Source organism: Athene cunicularia (assembly GCF_003259725.1).
Source record: "Athene cunicularia isolate RWA chromosome 8 unlocalized genomic scaffold, athCun1 chr8_part1, whole genome shotgun sequence".
Classification (NCBI taxonomy): domain Eukaryota; kingdom Metazoa; phylum Chordata; class Aves; order Strigiformes; family Strigidae; genus Athene; species Athene cunicularia.
This window is the reverse complement of record NW_020799109.1, coordinates 27,731,693-27,748,008: the sequence shown is the minus strand read 5'-3', so window position 1 is coordinate 27,748,008 and position 16,316 is coordinate 27,731,693. Positions and strand designations below refer to the sequence as shown.

Below are 16,316 nucleotides of genomic sequence, written 5' to 3'. Positions count from 1 at the left end.
CCTGTCCCTGGTGAGCCAGCGCGGCCGCCGCGGCGCTGCCCGAGGAGGACTGCATGAAGCTGAACCCCTCCTTCCTGGGCATCGCCCTCAGCTCCCTGCTCGCCATCGACCTCTGGGCCTCCAAGCGCCTGGGCGTCTGCGCTGGAGAGGACTCGGCCTGGGGCAGCGCACGTCCCCTCATGAAGGTCGTCGAGGTTTCGGGGCACGGCATCCCCTGGCTGCTCGGCACCTTCTACGGGCTCTGCCAGAGCGACAGCTCAGCGGCCAGGGAGGTGCTGCTCAACCTGCTCTTCGGTGAGGCTGGGGGATCTGCAGGCTGGGGCTAGCTGGAGCCGAGGGAGAAGGATGGGACACGAAGACGGGGCAGAGCTGAGTAAATCTCAGCCTCCTCCAGCCCCGAGGGCACCAGCTGATTTTGAGTAGCTAGTGCAGGCTTATCTGGGGTGCCTATACCCCAGAGTGAGTAACCCTGGAGCTGGAGGGCATGGTGGCATGGGTACAGCTCATGTATCGCAGCTCCAACCACACGCTCTGAAACTCTTGGCATCCAGACTGCTCCTGCAGTTGCACAAAACTTTCAGGGAACTGAAGTCTCTGTTAGTTCTTCAGCTTATTAGAACAGCACATTTCAGGTACAGCTGCCTAGTGTTGAGACACTAGCCCGTTCCCTGAAAAGCTGCATTGGCACACAGACATCTGCACCCTCGGGCTTCCTGAAGGCAGTACCTGCATGGATTGATGCATGTCAGCCAGTGAGGAAACCTGCTTGAGGCATACATTTTAATATTGGGTGGTGCCACATTCCACCCCCAGCATCCTGTCCTATTAGGTATACCTGGATTCTTCATTTTTGCTCATTTAGAAACTGTACTAGCTCCAGAGCAATAGACCTTGTCAGGTTCCTAGTTCTTACCCTTTTATGAAGCTGCAAATAATCACTATCTCACACTTACAATATGAATTTAAATGTTTGGTGGGAAATGCATGGGTTTGTACATGGGTTTGTACATCTTTTTCATCTAGCAGCACATAAATTACAGTCCCAGAGCAGAGCTGTGGGAGGGGACCTGGAGGCCTTCAACCTAACCTCTGCTCCGTCTGTCCCAGCACCAGGGCTTTGTCCAGCCCTCAGTGCTCTGGGGCAGAGCCCCCCACCTCTCTGGGGCCCTGTCCTGGGGGTGCAGTGCCCATGTGGGTGAAGAGTGTTCCCTAATGTCCAGGCTGAATCTCTCAAACCATATGGAAAAGAGAAAATGCAATTAAACTAGGTTTACACGTGGGGGAAAAAAAAAAAGTTCTTAAATGATTAACCAGAGGGAATGAACTAAAGTGAACACAAGATTTGATGACCAGAAACAAGCCTTAGGACAAGCAGAAGTTGATCTCTTACAAGACTGCCTTGAAAGAAGTAGCCCTGGCCGTGAGTGCTGAGCTAGCGGGGATGGAAAAACCACCTTCTGCCCTACGCGAGAAGCTGCTCTTGCCAAATACAGGCTGAACACTTCTCACAGGTGCTTCACCTCTGACTTCCACCACAACAGCTTTTAGCTCTCTGAGGGCAAGCCACTGTTATTGACATCACCTCCTTCATTCAGCTCTTGAAAACCAAAGTGTGGTTGACTTTCTAGTGTTAATCCCCCCAGCAGCAGGGAGAAGCCAGACCTCACACTGAGTTGAGGCTGAGTGGTGGAAGTGGGTTGATCATTCACCACGGTCAGTTTGACACCCAGCCAGGAGGGTAGGCAGAGCCATGCTGAGTCAGCACAAACTGTCAGCAAGGGAATTGCAGGGACTATTAACTCCTCTGTTGCCTTTAGGTTAAGGATCCGTTTGAGCCCCGAGTCATGGGGAGACCAGGCTTTACAGAGAAAGAACAGCCCAATACACCCAACGAGCTGGGCTGTTGTTGGCTGTGTCAGGGAGAGGGTCTGTGGTCGCACAAGGGCTGTGTGCAGAAAGAGCAGAGGTTGAAGACATGCTCATGGTGAAGGCCAAGTGCTGGATGAGTGCCATGCTGGCTATTGTAGCCATGGGAAATATTGCCTTCTCTTAGCAGGTTTTGGTAGCCAGATGCTTTCTTCCTAGCTAATGGCTTTGCTTTGATTCTTGCCCTCTAGGAAGGGAAAGAAAACACCAAACTTTGCTCACTCACTGTTACTGTCTCCTAGCCTTGCTGCTGGATCTCGTGCTGGTGGCATTGGTGAAAGGGCTTGTCAAGCGGCGGCGGCCCACCCACAACAAGATGGACATGTTCGTCACCATCTCAGTGGACAAGTATTCCTTCCCATCGGGCCACGCCACCAGAGCCGCCCTGGTCTGCCGCTTTGTTCTGCGCCACCTGGTCCTTGCTGTCCCGCTGCGGGTCCTCGTGGTGCTCTGGGCTCTCATCGTCAGCGTTTCAAGGGTCATGCTGGGCAGGCACAACATGACGGACGTGCTCTTTGGTTTGGTGCTGGGCTACGCGCTGTACAGCGTGGTGGAATACTGCTGGCTGTCCCCACTCAGCGCGCCTGCCCTCTTTGCGCTCTGGAGCCACTGATGGCTGGGTCTCTCCCAAAGGAGGAGGCGTGCACCTGGTTTTCTAAGCACGCACAGGGAGGGGATACTTTCAACACTAGCGGTGCTGCAGGCTCCTGGGCCCGCACTTACACATTTGGTGCTGTCTTGCTCTCCTGATGGGCTGTCAGGCAGGGTGTGCATTGGCCAAGCAGTCACACTAACTGCTCTCCCAGGAGAAAAACTGTCACTGCAGAGCCCGAGGAGGGCTCAGCACATTCATCCAGCAGCTTGCTGCTGATACTGTGAATCTGCATGCTCGTGCTGGGCACCTGCTGTGTTAGCTAATGGTGTATATGGTAGCTGTGGCTTTGCAGAAATTCCTCTGCAGTCACTCATGTATCTGTATGCTGTAAATACACTGATCATGTTGCTGTTGTGAGCATGCCCTGCACAGCCTGCTCCGTAATGTCTGCCTGGAGGGGACTCACAGGGGTCTGTCCTCAAGTTTATAGAGAGCTCTGCCTTCCTAAGCAACACGTCTCTTCCTTACTGATTTAAGTACCTCACTGAAGCCAGGTCTTAAGCAATGAGGACATGGGCTGTGCCGTGGGAAAATGATGGTGCCGTTGAGGGTTTGATCTGTCCATGCCACCTCCCAGACAGTGGGTAACTGGGGAGGCAGCTCCCAGCAGCAGCCCGCTTGCTGAAGCCCTTGAACAGAGCTCCACAGCTTCTTTCTCCCTCTACAAGATTTTCAGTCTCCCAGGGGTACAGGGTGCTCACAGCAATTTCCATTTGTCAGTGTTACCAGCGCTGCTGGCAGCATTCTGCAGAGTAAGCCCCTTCCCCACAGCCCAACAGCCATACACCCTCACCCAGGCTGCCAGGCAGCCCCAGGAGCTGAGCCTTACCTACAAATCCTGCAGCAAGAGGCCCTGACTCTCCTACCCTGGCACCACTGGTTCTGGCAGCCTGCTCTTCATAAAGGACTGATTGTCCTTGGCAGGAAGGGAACCACAAGGAGCCTCTAATGAGCCAGAGCTGAGATTGAGCCAGAAAAGCACAGAATCAACAAGGACTATAGGCAGGAATTAAAGGCTCTGGACTGAGCTTAAATAATGCTCCTGACATGTGGGTGGGGGTGACTGCACCCAGGTGAGGCTTGTCATGGCCTTTAAGGTCTATTACTGCACTCAGGCCCTGGAAAGTGCAGATTAAGTCATATTAAAACCAGGCAGTGTTTAAGTGTGCTGTTCCTCTGGGTGAAGCATGCAGGAGCAGCCTGAGGGCTGCTGGTACAAGCACCCCATCTCTGTCACCCACCATCAGGTATACAGGGACTGAAATAAAAGCGCATGAAAAGGTTCCCCCAGAGCTGAGCCCTGGCCCACCAGCACAGTGAGCTGGTGTAGCTACCACCTGTGTGTTTGCACTCCAGTGACCAAATAAAAATAATCCCCTGGGTTGCATCACGCGCTTGGAAGCCAGCTGGGCCAGTCTGGCATGTGCACAGCAGTACCTGGCCACCAGCCAGCCCGCCCACCCCATGGCAGAGATGAGCTCTGGTGGCTGTGGGACCACAGGCAGGTGACATGCTCCAGTGTAGTCAGGATTTGGGGTGATCAGGGCTTGTTGAGCTGTGCCAGAACATCTCAGCTCTGCTTTTTCCCAAACATGGGGTGCTTTTCGTCCAAGTGGTTCTTACAAGTGTTGGGGTCTTCCTCTCCAGGCCATGGAGGAGTACAGCAGCAACTCTGTACATCTGTGGCTTGTTCCCACATGCATGTGCATGCCAAAAGTTGCTCCTGGGTCATTTGCAGGACCCTCCATGAGCTGCTTGGTGGCACCCATCACCAGTGCACAGCCCCTCTAGGTCATGGGTGGCCCTGCTGCCCCCTCACCTCTGCTCTGCTTCTCCCCACCTCCGCCAGAGAGACCTTTGGTCTTCTCTTGTGCTTGTCACTTGTCACTGCTCCTCCGAGCGCGGGTGCCAGTCCATTGATAGGAAGGAGGAGACTGGTGCTTTCTGCTTGGCCTGTCCCGCAGCACCTCTGCCCACTGTGGAAGCCCTGAACAGACGTCTCTGCATGTGCTGCCCACCACACTGTATATCCTGGGTGCTTGCTTGGCATGGGGGCCTGTAGCTTTCCTGCAGACATCAACAAGCCAGTCTTGACCAAAATGCCATGATTTGACTCTGGCGTGCTCCCACGGTCCCCTATGACTGACGGCAGGGTTCAGCCAGCACATGAGTCCAAACACAGTGGGGGCAAAGTCCAGGGCTGTGCAGCCTCTTGCAGCCGCCAACAGAGAAGGGCAAATTCAAAGGTAACCTGCACAGTGGTTTCATAGCACGGTGGTGGGGTTGAGGGCTGGGAGAAGTCTCCTGTCCTGTGGCCCTCGGGCAGTCACTGCAGAGCTTGCAAAAGAGCCAGAAGCCAGCTGAGAGCGGTGCAGGGAAGGGAGCACTGCCAGTTCTGCCTCCTTGCCATCCTTGTGCTGATCCCCCTGCCTGGTAAGAGACGCTTTTGATGCTTTCCGTCAAGCAGGCATAGAGCGTGGGTTGGCAGCTCGGTGACTCTGCCCCAGGCAGAGATCAGCCCTTGCCAACAAGGGACAGAAAGAGCTTTATTACCTTTCTGCAAACATACTATTGAGTTTTAGAAGGTTAACATGGGTTTAGCTACAGAGCTTGGCCCCTCCACAGCCCTGTGCCTTGTGAAGCTCTGGGGTGAAGCTCCCCAAACACAGGAGAGCAAATTCCCCCTGGATCCCCTGGGGACTGTCCGGCTGCAAGTGTACCAGGAGCCAGCAGTGTGCACCCGAGCTACATGGTCTGTGCCTCCTGCTGCTGGAGAGAGCCTTTTCCTAACCAGTTCCACCACCCTGGCACCAGCGATACCCCAGCAGCACAGTGCTTCTCACACCGGGGTCCGCTGGCCCCAGGACTCTGCTGACTCAGTGGCTATGGGGAGGCTGTGCCGACATGCCCAGCCCAGAGCCATGGGGGACATGGGCAATGCGGTGCTGGGTGGCACCAGAGCAGCCAGAGCCACCTATGCCCCTGGGCACCAGCATAAACAGGGTTGGGCTGATCTTTATAATCCCAGAGGTAAAAGTTCAGGGCAGCAATTGTTTACCCAGCATGCATGCCACGGTCTGGCTGCGTCTCTGCTTCTGCAACCCTGTCCCTACAGCGTCCCGCACAGGGCTCCCTGGCAAGGCACCTGGGACGGCTCCTTACCGCGCTGTCTGAGGCTCCAGTAAGAGCCACTGCCGGAAAAGACAAGCAGGCATCCAGGGAGGCAGCCGGGTGCTGGCTTCCTCTCCTCAGCCCGGTGGGAGGAGTGACGAAGGGGGAGGCTCCGCACCATAGAGCCAGGCCGCCGTCCGGCGTCACAAGTTGGGGAAACCCAACAGAGACCTCCGCACGGCTCCCTACCTGCCACGGGCCTTCCCTGGGCTGCCGCCGGCCCTCCCTGGGTTGCCACTGCCACGGCTGCAGGTTGGTTGAGGGCCTCCCCGCGGGCTGTCAGCATGCAACGGGCATTGAGGTGCCACGACAGGCAGCTCCGCGGGAAAGGGAGAGGGTGAGGGGCAGATGGAGGAGCTGTCACCCACCTGGGAGGGAGCCGTCGGTCCCCGCGGCAGGGCATGTCACTCCGGTGTGCCTTCATCACTGGGACTTGGCGTGGGCAGGGAGATATCGAGGCTTCCTGGCAGTCGGTAGTATTCCTCTCCACAGCACCCAGAGGCAACACCGTGATGGTACAAAACCCCAGCACTGGCCAGGTCCCTGCTGGGGAGCAGATAGCTGTTGCCTCACAGCCCCAGACAAAATTTCAAGGGGTGCCTCTCAGCTTGGGACCTCTTTGTTGTGCAGGGCCAAAATTTTGCACAGCTGCGCCCCTTGGCCCTGAGCTCCGCTCTCAAGCGCTGTCTGCAGGCAGAAACCGGTGGTGGAGGGCAGCATGGCAAAGAGGGTGGCCATCGTCGGAGGGGGCAGCAGCGGGCTGTGCGCCATCAAAGCCTGCCTGCAAGAGGGGCTGGAGCCCATCTGCTTCGAGGCGACCATGGACATCGGAGGGCTCTGGAGGTTTGAGGTAAACACTCTCAGCCACGTGTCCTGCCAGGGGTCAGCACGGTGGCAGCCAGGCATCAGTAGCAGCTGGTGGGGTGGCACGCAGCCAGCCATAGCAGGGTCCTGGGGGCAAGGCTGAGTGAGGGCAGAGGATCCACACAAAAAGCCACCACAGCAGCCACAACCATCCTTCCCCTTCACTGCTCCTGGCCAGCACCAAGCCGTGCCCTGCTCCCACAGGAGAGCCCTGAGGAAGACCGTGCCAGCATCTACCGCTCCGTCATCATCAACACCTCCAAGGAGATGATGTGCTTCAGCGACTTCCCCATCCCCGAGGACTTCCCCAACTACATGCACAACTCCAAAATCATGGAGTACTTCCGCATGTACGCTCAGCACTTCAACCTGCTCCGCCACATCCGCTTCGGGGTGAGAGCTGGGGGGTTCTAGGAGGGTGGCAGCAGTGGGGCTGGGGGGCGCCAGGTGCCTGACACCCGCTCCCCGCATGCCCAGACCAGTGTGTGCTGCGTGTCCAAGCGCCCTGACTTTGCTGCCACGGGCCAGTGGGAGGTGGTGACAGAGAGTGAGGGGAAGCAGGAGGCAGCCATCTTCGACGCCGTGCTGGTGTGCAGTGGACACCACACCAACGCACACCTCCCGCTGAACACCTTCCCAGGTACCACCCCACACCCCAGCACAAGGAGAGACCCCAGAAAGCTTGGCTGTGCCAGTCCCTTTTCTCCCAGCTGCTCTTCCTCCTGACCTCAGCATTTCCTTGTCTTGCTTTGGCTCCAGGAGTGCTCTCGTGTTCCCCAGGAGGGGTTTGGTGGGGCCGGGGAGCATCCCCACTTCAGTTTTTGGGGAGGTGACTCTCCAGCCCAGTGCCAGGAAGCCAAGCATTCCTTCTCCCTGCCCACAGGAATTGAGAAGTTCAAGGGCCGCTATCTCCACAGCCGAGACTACAAGGATGCTCAGGATTTCACAGACAAGAGGGTCGTTATCATCGGGATTGGGAATTCAGGGTCAGACTTGGCCGTGGAGATCAGCCAAACAGCCAAGCAGGTGAGCAACAGGAGCAGGGTCCTGGTGGGCAGAGCAGCTCCCCATGGGACACTGCCGGCTCCACAAGGACACCAGGACCAGGGTGTGCACACAGCTGCTGCTCCATCCCGGCACCCACTGCGTTTGGCAGTGCCAGCACCTGCCAATCCCAGCTGCCAGGCAGTGCTGGCAGCCAAGACTCAATCCTGTACAAATACCGTGATTTCCAAGCCTGAGCCTCAGGCTGGGGCTGCTCCTGCAGCTCTTCCCTACCTCTCCTTGCTGGGTGCTGACCACTGGTTCTCTCTGCCCTCCGGGTCTTCACACGGCACTTGGGCAGCACGAAGAGAAGCAATCCTGGGGCAAGGACATGTCCACCTAAGGGCAGCCACAGGACCATCACAGCCTTCAGGAGGTGATGCTTGCTTCCTTGCCCAGGTCTTCCTCAGCACCCGCCGGGGTGCATGGATCCTCAACCGCGTTGGAGATCAGGGCTACCCCATTGACATCATCCTCACCACCCGCATGAATAGATTCCTGCAGCAGCTGATGAGCTCATCCATGGTGAGCGACTTTGCGGAGAAGCAGCTGAACGCCAGGTTCAACCACTCACACTACGGCCTGAAGCCAAAGCACAGGTGCCAGAAAAAGCTCCCCCTGTCCAAGAGGGACCCTCTGACTCCTGCCGTGTTCAGCTCCACTTGTCCATTTCCATGCTCCCTGTACCCAGGCTGGAGCCAAGGTACCAGCCCTGGAAACCCAGTTCATAGCTGTGTTGTGTCCAGACAACGCTCAAGGGAGCCACCACTTCCTCTTCCAGGGACCCTTGGTGGCACCAGTGCAGCAGCAGCTGCCAAGCACCCCTAGGGGACCAGCCTCGCTTGCAATTAACATCCCTGGGGATAAGCATCCCCAGAGCAGGATGAGCAGGACACAGAGCAAAGACACCCCACCTCAGCACCCTGACAGGCCCTTGTACTTTTCAGGATCCTTGACCAGCACCCGACCATCAACGACGACTTGCCCAACCGCATCATTTCGGGCAGGGTGTTGGTGAAGCCAAACATCCAGGAGTTCACGGAGACATCTGCCATCTTTGAGGACGGCACCAGGGAAGACATCGATGCTGTGGTCTTCGCCACAGGATACAGCTTCTCCTTCCCCTTTCTTGAAAAATACGTGAAGGTGGTGGAGAACCAGATCTCCCTCTACAAATTCATGTTCCTTCCTGACCTGGAGAAGCCTACACTGGCTTTCATTGGCCTCATTCAGCCCCTGGGTGCCATCATGCCCATCTCTGAGCTCCAGTGTCGCTGGGCCACTCGCATCTTCAAGGGTAAGTGAGGCAAATCTCCCCTGTGGCTGGAGCCCAAGCCTGCACCCTTGGATCTGGGGCAAATAGTGCCCAGCCATGTTTGGGAGGCAGCAGCCAGCTGTGTCATGCTGACCAAGGGCAATGGCATGGCTGCCTTGCAGCCATCATAGTGAGCTGGGCTTTGTCCTGAGCAGCACAGGGACATCTGTACCCTGAGTCCCACAGGCTGCTTCTTCCCATCTCAAGGAGCTTTGACATGTCTTGGGTGCCAGACTGCCTGCCACGGTGGTGCCAGCAAAGGCAGGACCACAGTGGCCACTATTGCTAGTGGGGTGCAGCACCCGCATGCTGTGGTCATCTTCCCTAGGGCTGAACAAGCTGCCCCCACAGCACAACATGGAGGCTGACATCAAGCGGAAGAAAGAAGCCATGGCAAAGCGGTAAGACCCTCCTGGAAACAGGGAGGGGGGCAGTTTGGGTATGGCTGCTTGTGGGCACTCATCCCGTCCTGTGGCTGCATCCCAGCACATTTGGCCATGCCAACAGATGGCAGAGCTGCTCTATTGCCACCCCACTGATCCTTCCCAATGGCAGTCTGTCCAATACCACCTTCCTGGTGTGCGGGGCATCTGCCAGATCTGCTGCCAGCACCTGCCTGCCCTCCCTGCCCACAGGTACGTGAAGAGCCAGCGGCACACCATCCAGGTGGATTACATCCCCTACATGGATGAGCTCGCCTGCCAGGTGGGGGTCAAGCCCAACCTGCTCACCCTCTTCCTCACTGACCCCAAGCTGGCACTGGAGGTGGCCTTTGGGCCCTGCACGCCGTACCAGTACCGCCTGCAGGGCCCAGGCAAGTGGGCAGGTGCCAGGGAGGCCATCCTCACCCAGCAGCAGCGTATCATCAAGCCCCTACAGACACGGCGTGTGGAGAAGCAAGCACTGGCCCCTGCTGTGCCCCTCATCTTCAAGCTGGTTGGGGCTGTGGCCATCTTCGCTGTCATTTTTGCTTACTTGTAGGTGCCTTACAAGTGTGGGAAGGGAGGCTTTGTGATGTGCTGGGGGGGCTGACTGGCCATCCCCTGCCCTGAGGCAGCCTGTGCATCCCAGTACTGGCAGGAGCCCTCCTCCTGCCCAGTATGGCCCCACTGTGGCCACACTGCCAGCTCAGGGTGAACAGAGCCTCCCTGGCTGCTGAAATAATGCTTCAGCACCTCTTTGCACCTCCTCCTGGAGAGCAGCTGCCAGGGACAGGCAACGAAACCTGCTCACATGCAGGATAAAATCCAGACCCCCTTTGGCAGCGCTTTTGACCTAGCAGGGACAATACCAGCTTTCCTGTTGCCTATAACCTGTCTGAGCCACCACTGGCACACTCACATGAGAGCCAAGTAGCAAGGGCACAGCAGACTTCCTAACTATAAAAGTGTGTTAAACAGAACCAGGTGTCCGTCCCATCACTGACGCCATGTCCCACTGCGTGCCAGGGACACACACACAGGTTTGAGGTCAGCCTCGTGCCAGCAGTGCAGCTCCAGCTCTGCGACAGCACAGGCTACATGCACACACACACGTGCACATGTGTATATCCATAGCAAAAGAGCCTCGCCCAGGGTGTCTGCCACCAGCATAGATCACAGTAGCCACAGCGGCATGGCTCAGTGCCACCCTCATCACCTGCATGCAGCCGCTCTGGAGGATGGCTGGGTGGGTTGGGGACCTGGAGCAGTGACAGGGGGTCCTGGCCACCACACATGGGGGCTGGCACAGCTGCCAGCCGCCAGTGCCCTGAGAATCCCCCTGGTTTTGTTTTCCACGCCACGATATACCGAATCTGGAGCATGTCCACATCTCAGCCCCACACCCAGGAAGTCCCAGGGCAGCGTCAGCATTACTAAGTGCTTACAAAACCCAATGAGCCCCTTGGGACGGGCAGACACAGGCAGAAGGTGTGGCACGGCAGGCAGGGGAAACCTGTAGATCGTGTCTGGAAGAAATAAATCTTGTGACACTCCAGCTGGTTACCCACGGGAAGCACAGGGACAGCCATCCCCAACTGAGCAGCACTGAGTGTCACCCTCCGGTTTGACTGCTCTGCACCCCCCTGAATGTGTTTTGCCCCTGGCCAAGGCTTCCCCAGCCAGCCCTGCCACCACTGCACTGTGGGACATGGCTGCCTGGAGAGTAGCCATCATCGGTGCTGGTGCCTCTGGCCTGTGTGCCCTGAAATGCTGCCTGGATGAGGGCCTGGAACCCATCTGCTTCGAGAGGAGCGGGGACATCGGGGGACTCTGGCGCTTCGAGGTAAGTCCTGCGCCACACCAGTCTGCTCCACAGCAGCAGCACAGATGGGACCGGGGGATGGGTCGTTGGCAGCTAATGAAGCACCACAGCCCTGCTTTGCATGAGTGTGGCAGGTAGGTTTCCAAGGAAAATCACAGGAAAGAAAAACTGCTGCGGCACCAGGAGGTCCCCAGTTGCCAGCTGTTGTGCCAGCCACATGGGACCCATCTCCTTCCCACTAGCAGCAAGGACAGACCCTCACCAAGGACCTTACCCCAGGGCTCGCTTCCCCAGCTCAGCCCCCCTCTTCCCAGTCTCATCCATCGCTTCCCCTGTTTTATTCTTGGTCCTCTCCAGCCCTGGTTTCTTCTGACCCAATTCTTGCCCTGCTCAGCCCTTCCCTGGAAATGCGGGTAGCTCCTCTCCCTGTCTCTGTGCAGCTCGACCACACAGAGGCACTCTCTGCCTTGGGGGAAGCCCTGGAGCTTGTTTCTGCCCCCACCTAATGAGGCTGCTGACTCTCCTCCTCCACCGGGGACCCACCAGCAAGGAGACAAGCCTTCCCACCCATCCCACCTGATAGATGGATGGGAGAGCCCAGGGGGGCACACAGCACACCACACCAGCGTGGGGTTTGGGATGGCTCAGTTACAGTCCGCTGGTTCTGCCCATGGTGGGTCAGAAATGGGGCTGGTGAGGCAGGGCAGCCACACCCAGCTGCTGGGGCAGAGAACCAGTGAGCAGGAGCAGCTGCTCAGCTGGAAGCACCACATCTGGCTCAGCAACCTGCAAGACCCACTGTAGAAACTGGGACAATGGCACCATGGCAGCTTTGGGAATATGTCACCTCATTGGGGTCAGGGGTGGGAGCAGGGAAACTAAGCCACAAGACCCCATGACCCGCTGTCAACACTGCATGGCCCCTGCCCACCCAGAGCTTCCTCCTCCCTCTTTTGTGAGGCAATTGGTCACACCTGCAGGAGGGTGCTGGGTGCAAGGACAGGTTCTACGACCACCTGTGGCTTAATCCTCACACATAGGCATGGTGAGGTGCCAAGCAGGGAAGGCAGGCAGCCCTGGGGTCTCTGGCCAGAGCTGAGCCATGTCCCACTCCTGCAGGACTGCCCCGAGGAGGGCCGTGCTAGCATCTACCGCTCTGTCATCATCAACACCTCCAAGGAGATGATGTGCTTCAGCGACTTCCCCATCCCCGAGGACTTCCCCAACTACATGCACAACTCCAAGATCATGGAGTACTTCCGCATGTACGCTCGGCACTTCGACCTGCTCCGCCACATCCGCTTCGGGGTGAGAGCCGGGGGGTTCTAGGAGGGTGGCAGCAGTGGGGCACTGGGTGCCTGACACCTGCTCCCCCCATGCCCAGACCAGTGTGTGCTGCGTGTCCAAGCGCCCTGACTTTGCTGCCACGGGCCAGTGGGAGGTGGTGACAGAGAGTGAGGGGAAGCAGGAGGCAGCCATCTTCGACGCCGTGCTGGTGTGCAGCGGGCACCACACCAACGCACACCTCCCGCTGAACACCTTCCCAGGTACCACCTTGCAGCCTGCCTGCCTGGTCCCCAACACCCTTGGGACCACCCTCCTCTCTGACTTAGCTCCCACCCCACTCTGGCTGCTGCCAAAAATTCCTCCGCAAGTTAATGCACCAGGCAGGACTGCATAAGCATGCTGCTGTCCCACCCCTCTTGGTGGTCTGTCCTTGGTGGCTCTTGCTGTGCTGTCAGCAGCTGACTAAAGCGCCCTGCTGGCAGGTGTCACCGCTGCCAGCTCGCCTCTCCCACCAGACACAGGCTCCCCAAGCTGCTGGCCACACACCCACTGGGCTCTCCAGCTCCCTGGCGAGGCTTGAGAGCTTGGTGCTGATGATGACCTTCACTGGGTGCCAGGCAAAAATGCCCAGAGGGCTTTCAGCTGTGGAGACCCTCTTTGGGTGGGGAACAGGCTGAAGCACACAATCACCAAAGTCTGTTGGAATGGCATGGACCCTGGCTGCTCCTCTGCCCTCAGCGCGTGGCACCAGACAGGAACCGCATGAGGATTTTGCATGAAGGTCTCCAGTCCAAGCCCTGCTCCAAGCCAGGCCAGCCCCAAAGCCAGAGCAGGATGCTCAGGGCCACACTGAGCATCTCCCAGGCTGGAGATGCCACCACCTCTTTGGGCACCATCCCAGGGTTGCATCGCTCCTGTTGGTCACACTGGTCCCAGCCTGTTCCCAAAAAACACACCACCAGTCTCAGCAGGGGGACATAGCCACTCCCTGCCCCATGTCCCTGCCCAGCACGGCTTCTCTCTCTTCTAGGGCTAGAAAATTTTGAGGGCTGGTACCTGCACAGCCGGGACTACAAGAGCCCACAGCACTTTTTGGGGAAGCAGGTGGTCGTGGTTGGCACCGGGAATTCAGGCGTCGACATTGCGGTGGAGCTGAGCCACACAGCCAAGCAGGTGTGCTGGGAGAGCTGCCATGTCTGGGGTGCTTATTATTTGTACCCTAGAGAGCATCGAGCAACCCCTCACCATCCCCTGTGGGCTCCCCTCCCTTAAGCACCTGCCGTGAACACCCCGCCCCTCTCAACAGGGATGGCTGTTGTGGTCCCAGCAGCTGTGCCGGCATCCCTGTCCAAGGAGCACAGCGGGGTGCCAGCCCAGTCCCAAGGATGCTGCCACACCACCACCTCTCCTCTCCCTCTTCCCAGGTCTTCCTCAGCACCAAGCGTGGGACCTGGGTGCTGCACCGGCTGGCAGATGGTGGGTACCCCTTTGACTTCACATACATCAGCCGCTTCACGCAAATCCTCCGCAGCCTACTGCCTCAAAGCACCACCAATTTTTACCTGGAGAGGAAGCTGAACGCCCGCTTCAACCATGCGCTCTACAGCCTGCAGCCCCGGCACCAGTGAGTGCCCCAGCAGCACCCTGGGTACCTGCCCCAGTGCTGCCCACCTCACTGCCTGGGCCCTACACAAGATCTGTCTGTGCCTTTCAGGATCCTTGACCAGCACCCAACCATCAACGACGACCTGCCCAATCGCATCATTTCAGGCAGGGTGATAGTGAAGCCGAACATCCAGGAGTTCACGGAGACATCTGCCATCTTTGAGGACGGCACCAGGGAAGACATCGATGCTGTGGTCTTCGCCACAGGATACAGCTTCTCCTTCCCCTTTCTTGAAAAATATGTGAAGGTGGTGGAGAACCAGATCTCCCTCTACAAATTCATGTTCCTTCCTGACCTGGAGAAGCCTACACTGGCTTTCATTGGCCTCATTCAGCCCCTGGGTGCCATCATGCCCATCTCTGAGCTCCAGTGTCGCTGGGCCACTCGCATCTTCAAGGGTAAGTGACGCCGCCTGTGGGATGCAGTTTGGCTTCCCTGCCACAGCAAAACTGAATTGTTCAGCTGGTGGCATCCTCTCGCACACCACCTCCATCCACTCACTTTTTTATCCTCCTTTTGCTTCTTCATGGGGATAAAAACCAATGCTGCATTTTGCAACAAGCCTCGTACTCATCATTGCAGGGGCCACTAAGAGGTCCTGTTGCCTGCAAACCACCTTCTCCCTTTCCTTTCCTGATGTTACTTTCTTTGCTCATGCCTCCCACTTTGCTCCTGACGTGGTGGCATGTCCCCAAAGCCCCAAAGGCTTCCATGTGCAAGCAGAGACCAGGCTGGGCTGCAGAGCCAAACCATGGCGGGAGCACAGCCCTCCTTCCAGCTACAGCCTCCTTTTCCCCAGGGCTGCAGGACCTGCCGCCATCCACTGTCATGCTGGCTGACATTGCACAAACCAAGGAGAAAATGGCGGAGAGGTAAGGACCCTACACTGTCATCGTTCCTGCCACCCTTACCCCTGTGCCCACATGCCAAACCTGCCTGCCCTCCCTGCCCACAGGTACGTGAAGAGCCAGCGGCACACCATCCAGGTGGATTACATCCCCTACATGGATGAGCTCGCCTGCCAGGTGGGGGTCAAGCCCAACCTGCTCACCCTCTTCCTCACTGACCCCAAGCTGGCACTGGAGGTGGCCTTTGGGCCCTGCACGCCGTACCAGTACCGCCTGCAGGGCCCAGGCAAGTGGGCGGGCGCCAGGGAGGCCATCCTCACCCAGCAGCAGCGTATCATCAAGCCCCTACAGACACGGCGTGTGGAGAAGCAAGCACTGGCCCCTGCTGTGCCCCTCATCTTCAAGCTGGTTGGGGCTGTGGCCATCTTCGCTGTCATTTTTGCTTACTTGTAGGTGCCTTACAAGTGTGGGAAGGGAGGCTTTGTGATGTGCTGGGGGGGCTGACTGGCCATCCCCTGCCCTGAGGCAGCCTGTGCATCCCAGTACTGGCAGGAGCCCTCCTCCTGCCCAGTATGGCCCCACTGTGGCCACACTGCCAGCTCAGGGTGAACAGAGCCTCCCTGGCTGCTGAAATAATGCTTCAGCACCTCTTTGCACCTCCTCCTGGAGAGCAGCTGCCAGGGACAGGCAACGAAACCTGCTCACATGCAGGATAAAATCCAGACCCCCTTTGGCAGCGCTTTTGACCTAGCAGGGACAATACCAGCTTTCCTGTTGCCTATAACCTGTCTGAGCCACCACTGGCACACTCACATGAGAGCCAAGTAGCAAGGGCACAGCAGACTTCCTAACTATAAAAGTGTGTTAAACAGAACCAGGTGTCCGTCCCATCACTGACGCCATGTCCCACTGCGTGCCAGGGACACACACACAGGTTTGAGGTCAGCCTCGTGCCAGCAGTGCAGCTCCAGCTCTGCGACAGCACAGGCTACATGCACACACACACGTGCACATGTGTATATCCATAGCAAAAGAGCCTCGCCCAGGGTGTCTGCCACCAGCATAGATCACAGTAGCCACAGCGGCATGGCTCAGTGCCACCCTCATCACCTGCACGCAGCCGCTCTGGAGGATGGCTGGGTGGGTTGGGGACCTGGAGCAGTGACAGGGGGTCCTGGCCACCACACATGGGGGCTGGCACAGCTGCCAGCCGCCAGTGCCCTGAGAATCCCCCTGGTTTTGTTTTCCACGCCACGATATACCGAATCTGGAGCATGTCCACATCTCAGCCCCACA

General features: G+C 57.9%; 3 protein-coding genes across 6 annotated transcripts in view; all 3 read left to right on the top strand.

Annotated features, from left to right (window-relative positions):
* The first annotated feature begins 22 nt into the window (after positions 1-22).
* PLPP6 (phospholipid phosphatase 6) overlaps positions 23-16,316 on the top strand; it is a 29,298-nt gene continuing 13,004 nt past the window's right edge. Inside the window, exons 1-3 of the mRNA XM_026853534.1 lie at positions 23-294; positions 2,169-2,607; positions 7,593-7,600. Of these exons, the coding sequence (XP_026709335.1) occupies positions 54-294; positions 2,169-2,539 (612 nt within the window). The 5' untranslated portion in view covers positions 23-53 and the 3' untranslated portion in view covers positions 2,540-2,607; positions 7,593-7,600. The remainder of the gene's footprint in view (positions 295-2,168; positions 2,608-7,592; positions 7,601-16,316) is intronic.
* On the top strand, positions 5,598-10,580 carry LOC113482651 (dimethylaniline monooxygenase [N-oxide-forming] 5-like). Of its 2 annotated transcripts, none has more exons than XM_026853527.1 (9): positions 5,598-6,004; positions 6,446-6,602; positions 6,821-7,009; positions 7,094-7,256; positions 7,500-7,642; positions 8,060-8,259; positions 8,608-8,957; positions 9,304-9,376; positions 9,611-10,580. In XM_026853527.1, the coding sequence occupies exons 1-9, from the start codon at positions 5,649-5,651 to the stop codon at positions 9,954-9,956; spliced, it is 1,977 nt and encodes a 658-aa protein (XP_026709328.1). In that variant the 5' UTR covers positions 5,598-5,648; the 3' UTR covers positions 9,957-10,580. The 2 variants fall into 2 exon arrangements, with proteins under 2 accessions (XP_026709328.1, XP_026709329.1); XM_026853528.1 differs by having other exon boundaries at positions 5,902-6,004; positions 6,383-6,602; positions 9,611-9,956.
* LOC113482652 (dimethylaniline monooxygenase [N-oxide-forming] 5-like) lies at positions 10,658-16,303 on the top strand. 3 transcript variants are annotated; one of them, XM_026853530.1, is made up of 8 exons: positions 10,658-11,240; positions 12,339-12,527; positions 12,604-12,766; positions 13,537-13,679; positions 13,931-14,130; positions 14,221-14,570; positions 14,972-15,044; positions 15,128-16,303. In XM_026853530.1, exons 1-8 carry the CDS (start codon positions 11,106-11,108, stop codon positions 15,471-15,473), a joined length of 1,599 nt encoding a protein of 532 aa, XP_026709331.1. In that variant the 5' UTR covers positions 10,658-11,105; the 3' UTR covers positions 15,474-16,303. The 3 variants fall into 3 exon arrangements, with proteins under 3 accessions (XP_026709331.1, XP_026709330.1, XP_026709332.1); XM_026853529.1 differs by having other exon boundaries at positions 13,537-13,700; XM_026853531.1 differs by lacking the exons at positions 12,339-12,527; positions 12,604-12,766; positions 13,537-13,679.

Excerpts from the sequence above, each read along its gene's own strand:
- LOC113482651 (XM_026853527.1), top strand. The coding sequence starts at position 5,649 with ATGCCACGGTCTGGCTGCGTCTCTGCTTCTGCAACCCTGTCCCTACAG. Across the intron at positions 7,257-7,499 it reads CCCGCTGAACACCTTCCCAG|GAATTGAGAAGTTCAAGGGC; the intron begins GTACCACCCCAC and ends CCCTGCCCACAG. Across the intron at positions 8,260-8,607 it reads GGCCTGAAGCCAAAGCACAG|GATCCTTGACCAGCACCCGA; the intron begins GTGCCAGAAAAA and ends TGTACTTTTCAG.
- LOC113482652 (XM_026853529.1), top strand. The coding sequence starts at position 11,106 with ATGGCTGCCTGGAGAGTAGCCATCATCGGTGCTGGTGCCTCTGGCCTG. Across the intron at positions 12,528-12,603 it reads TCCGCCACATCCGCTTCGGG|ACCAGTGTGTGCTGCGTGTC; the intron begins GTGAGAGCCGGG and ends CCCCATGCCCAG. Across the intron at positions 14,131-14,220 it reads AGCCTGCAGCCCCGGCACCA|GATCCTTGACCAGCACCCAA; the intron begins GTGAGTGCCCCA and ends TGTGCCTTTCAG.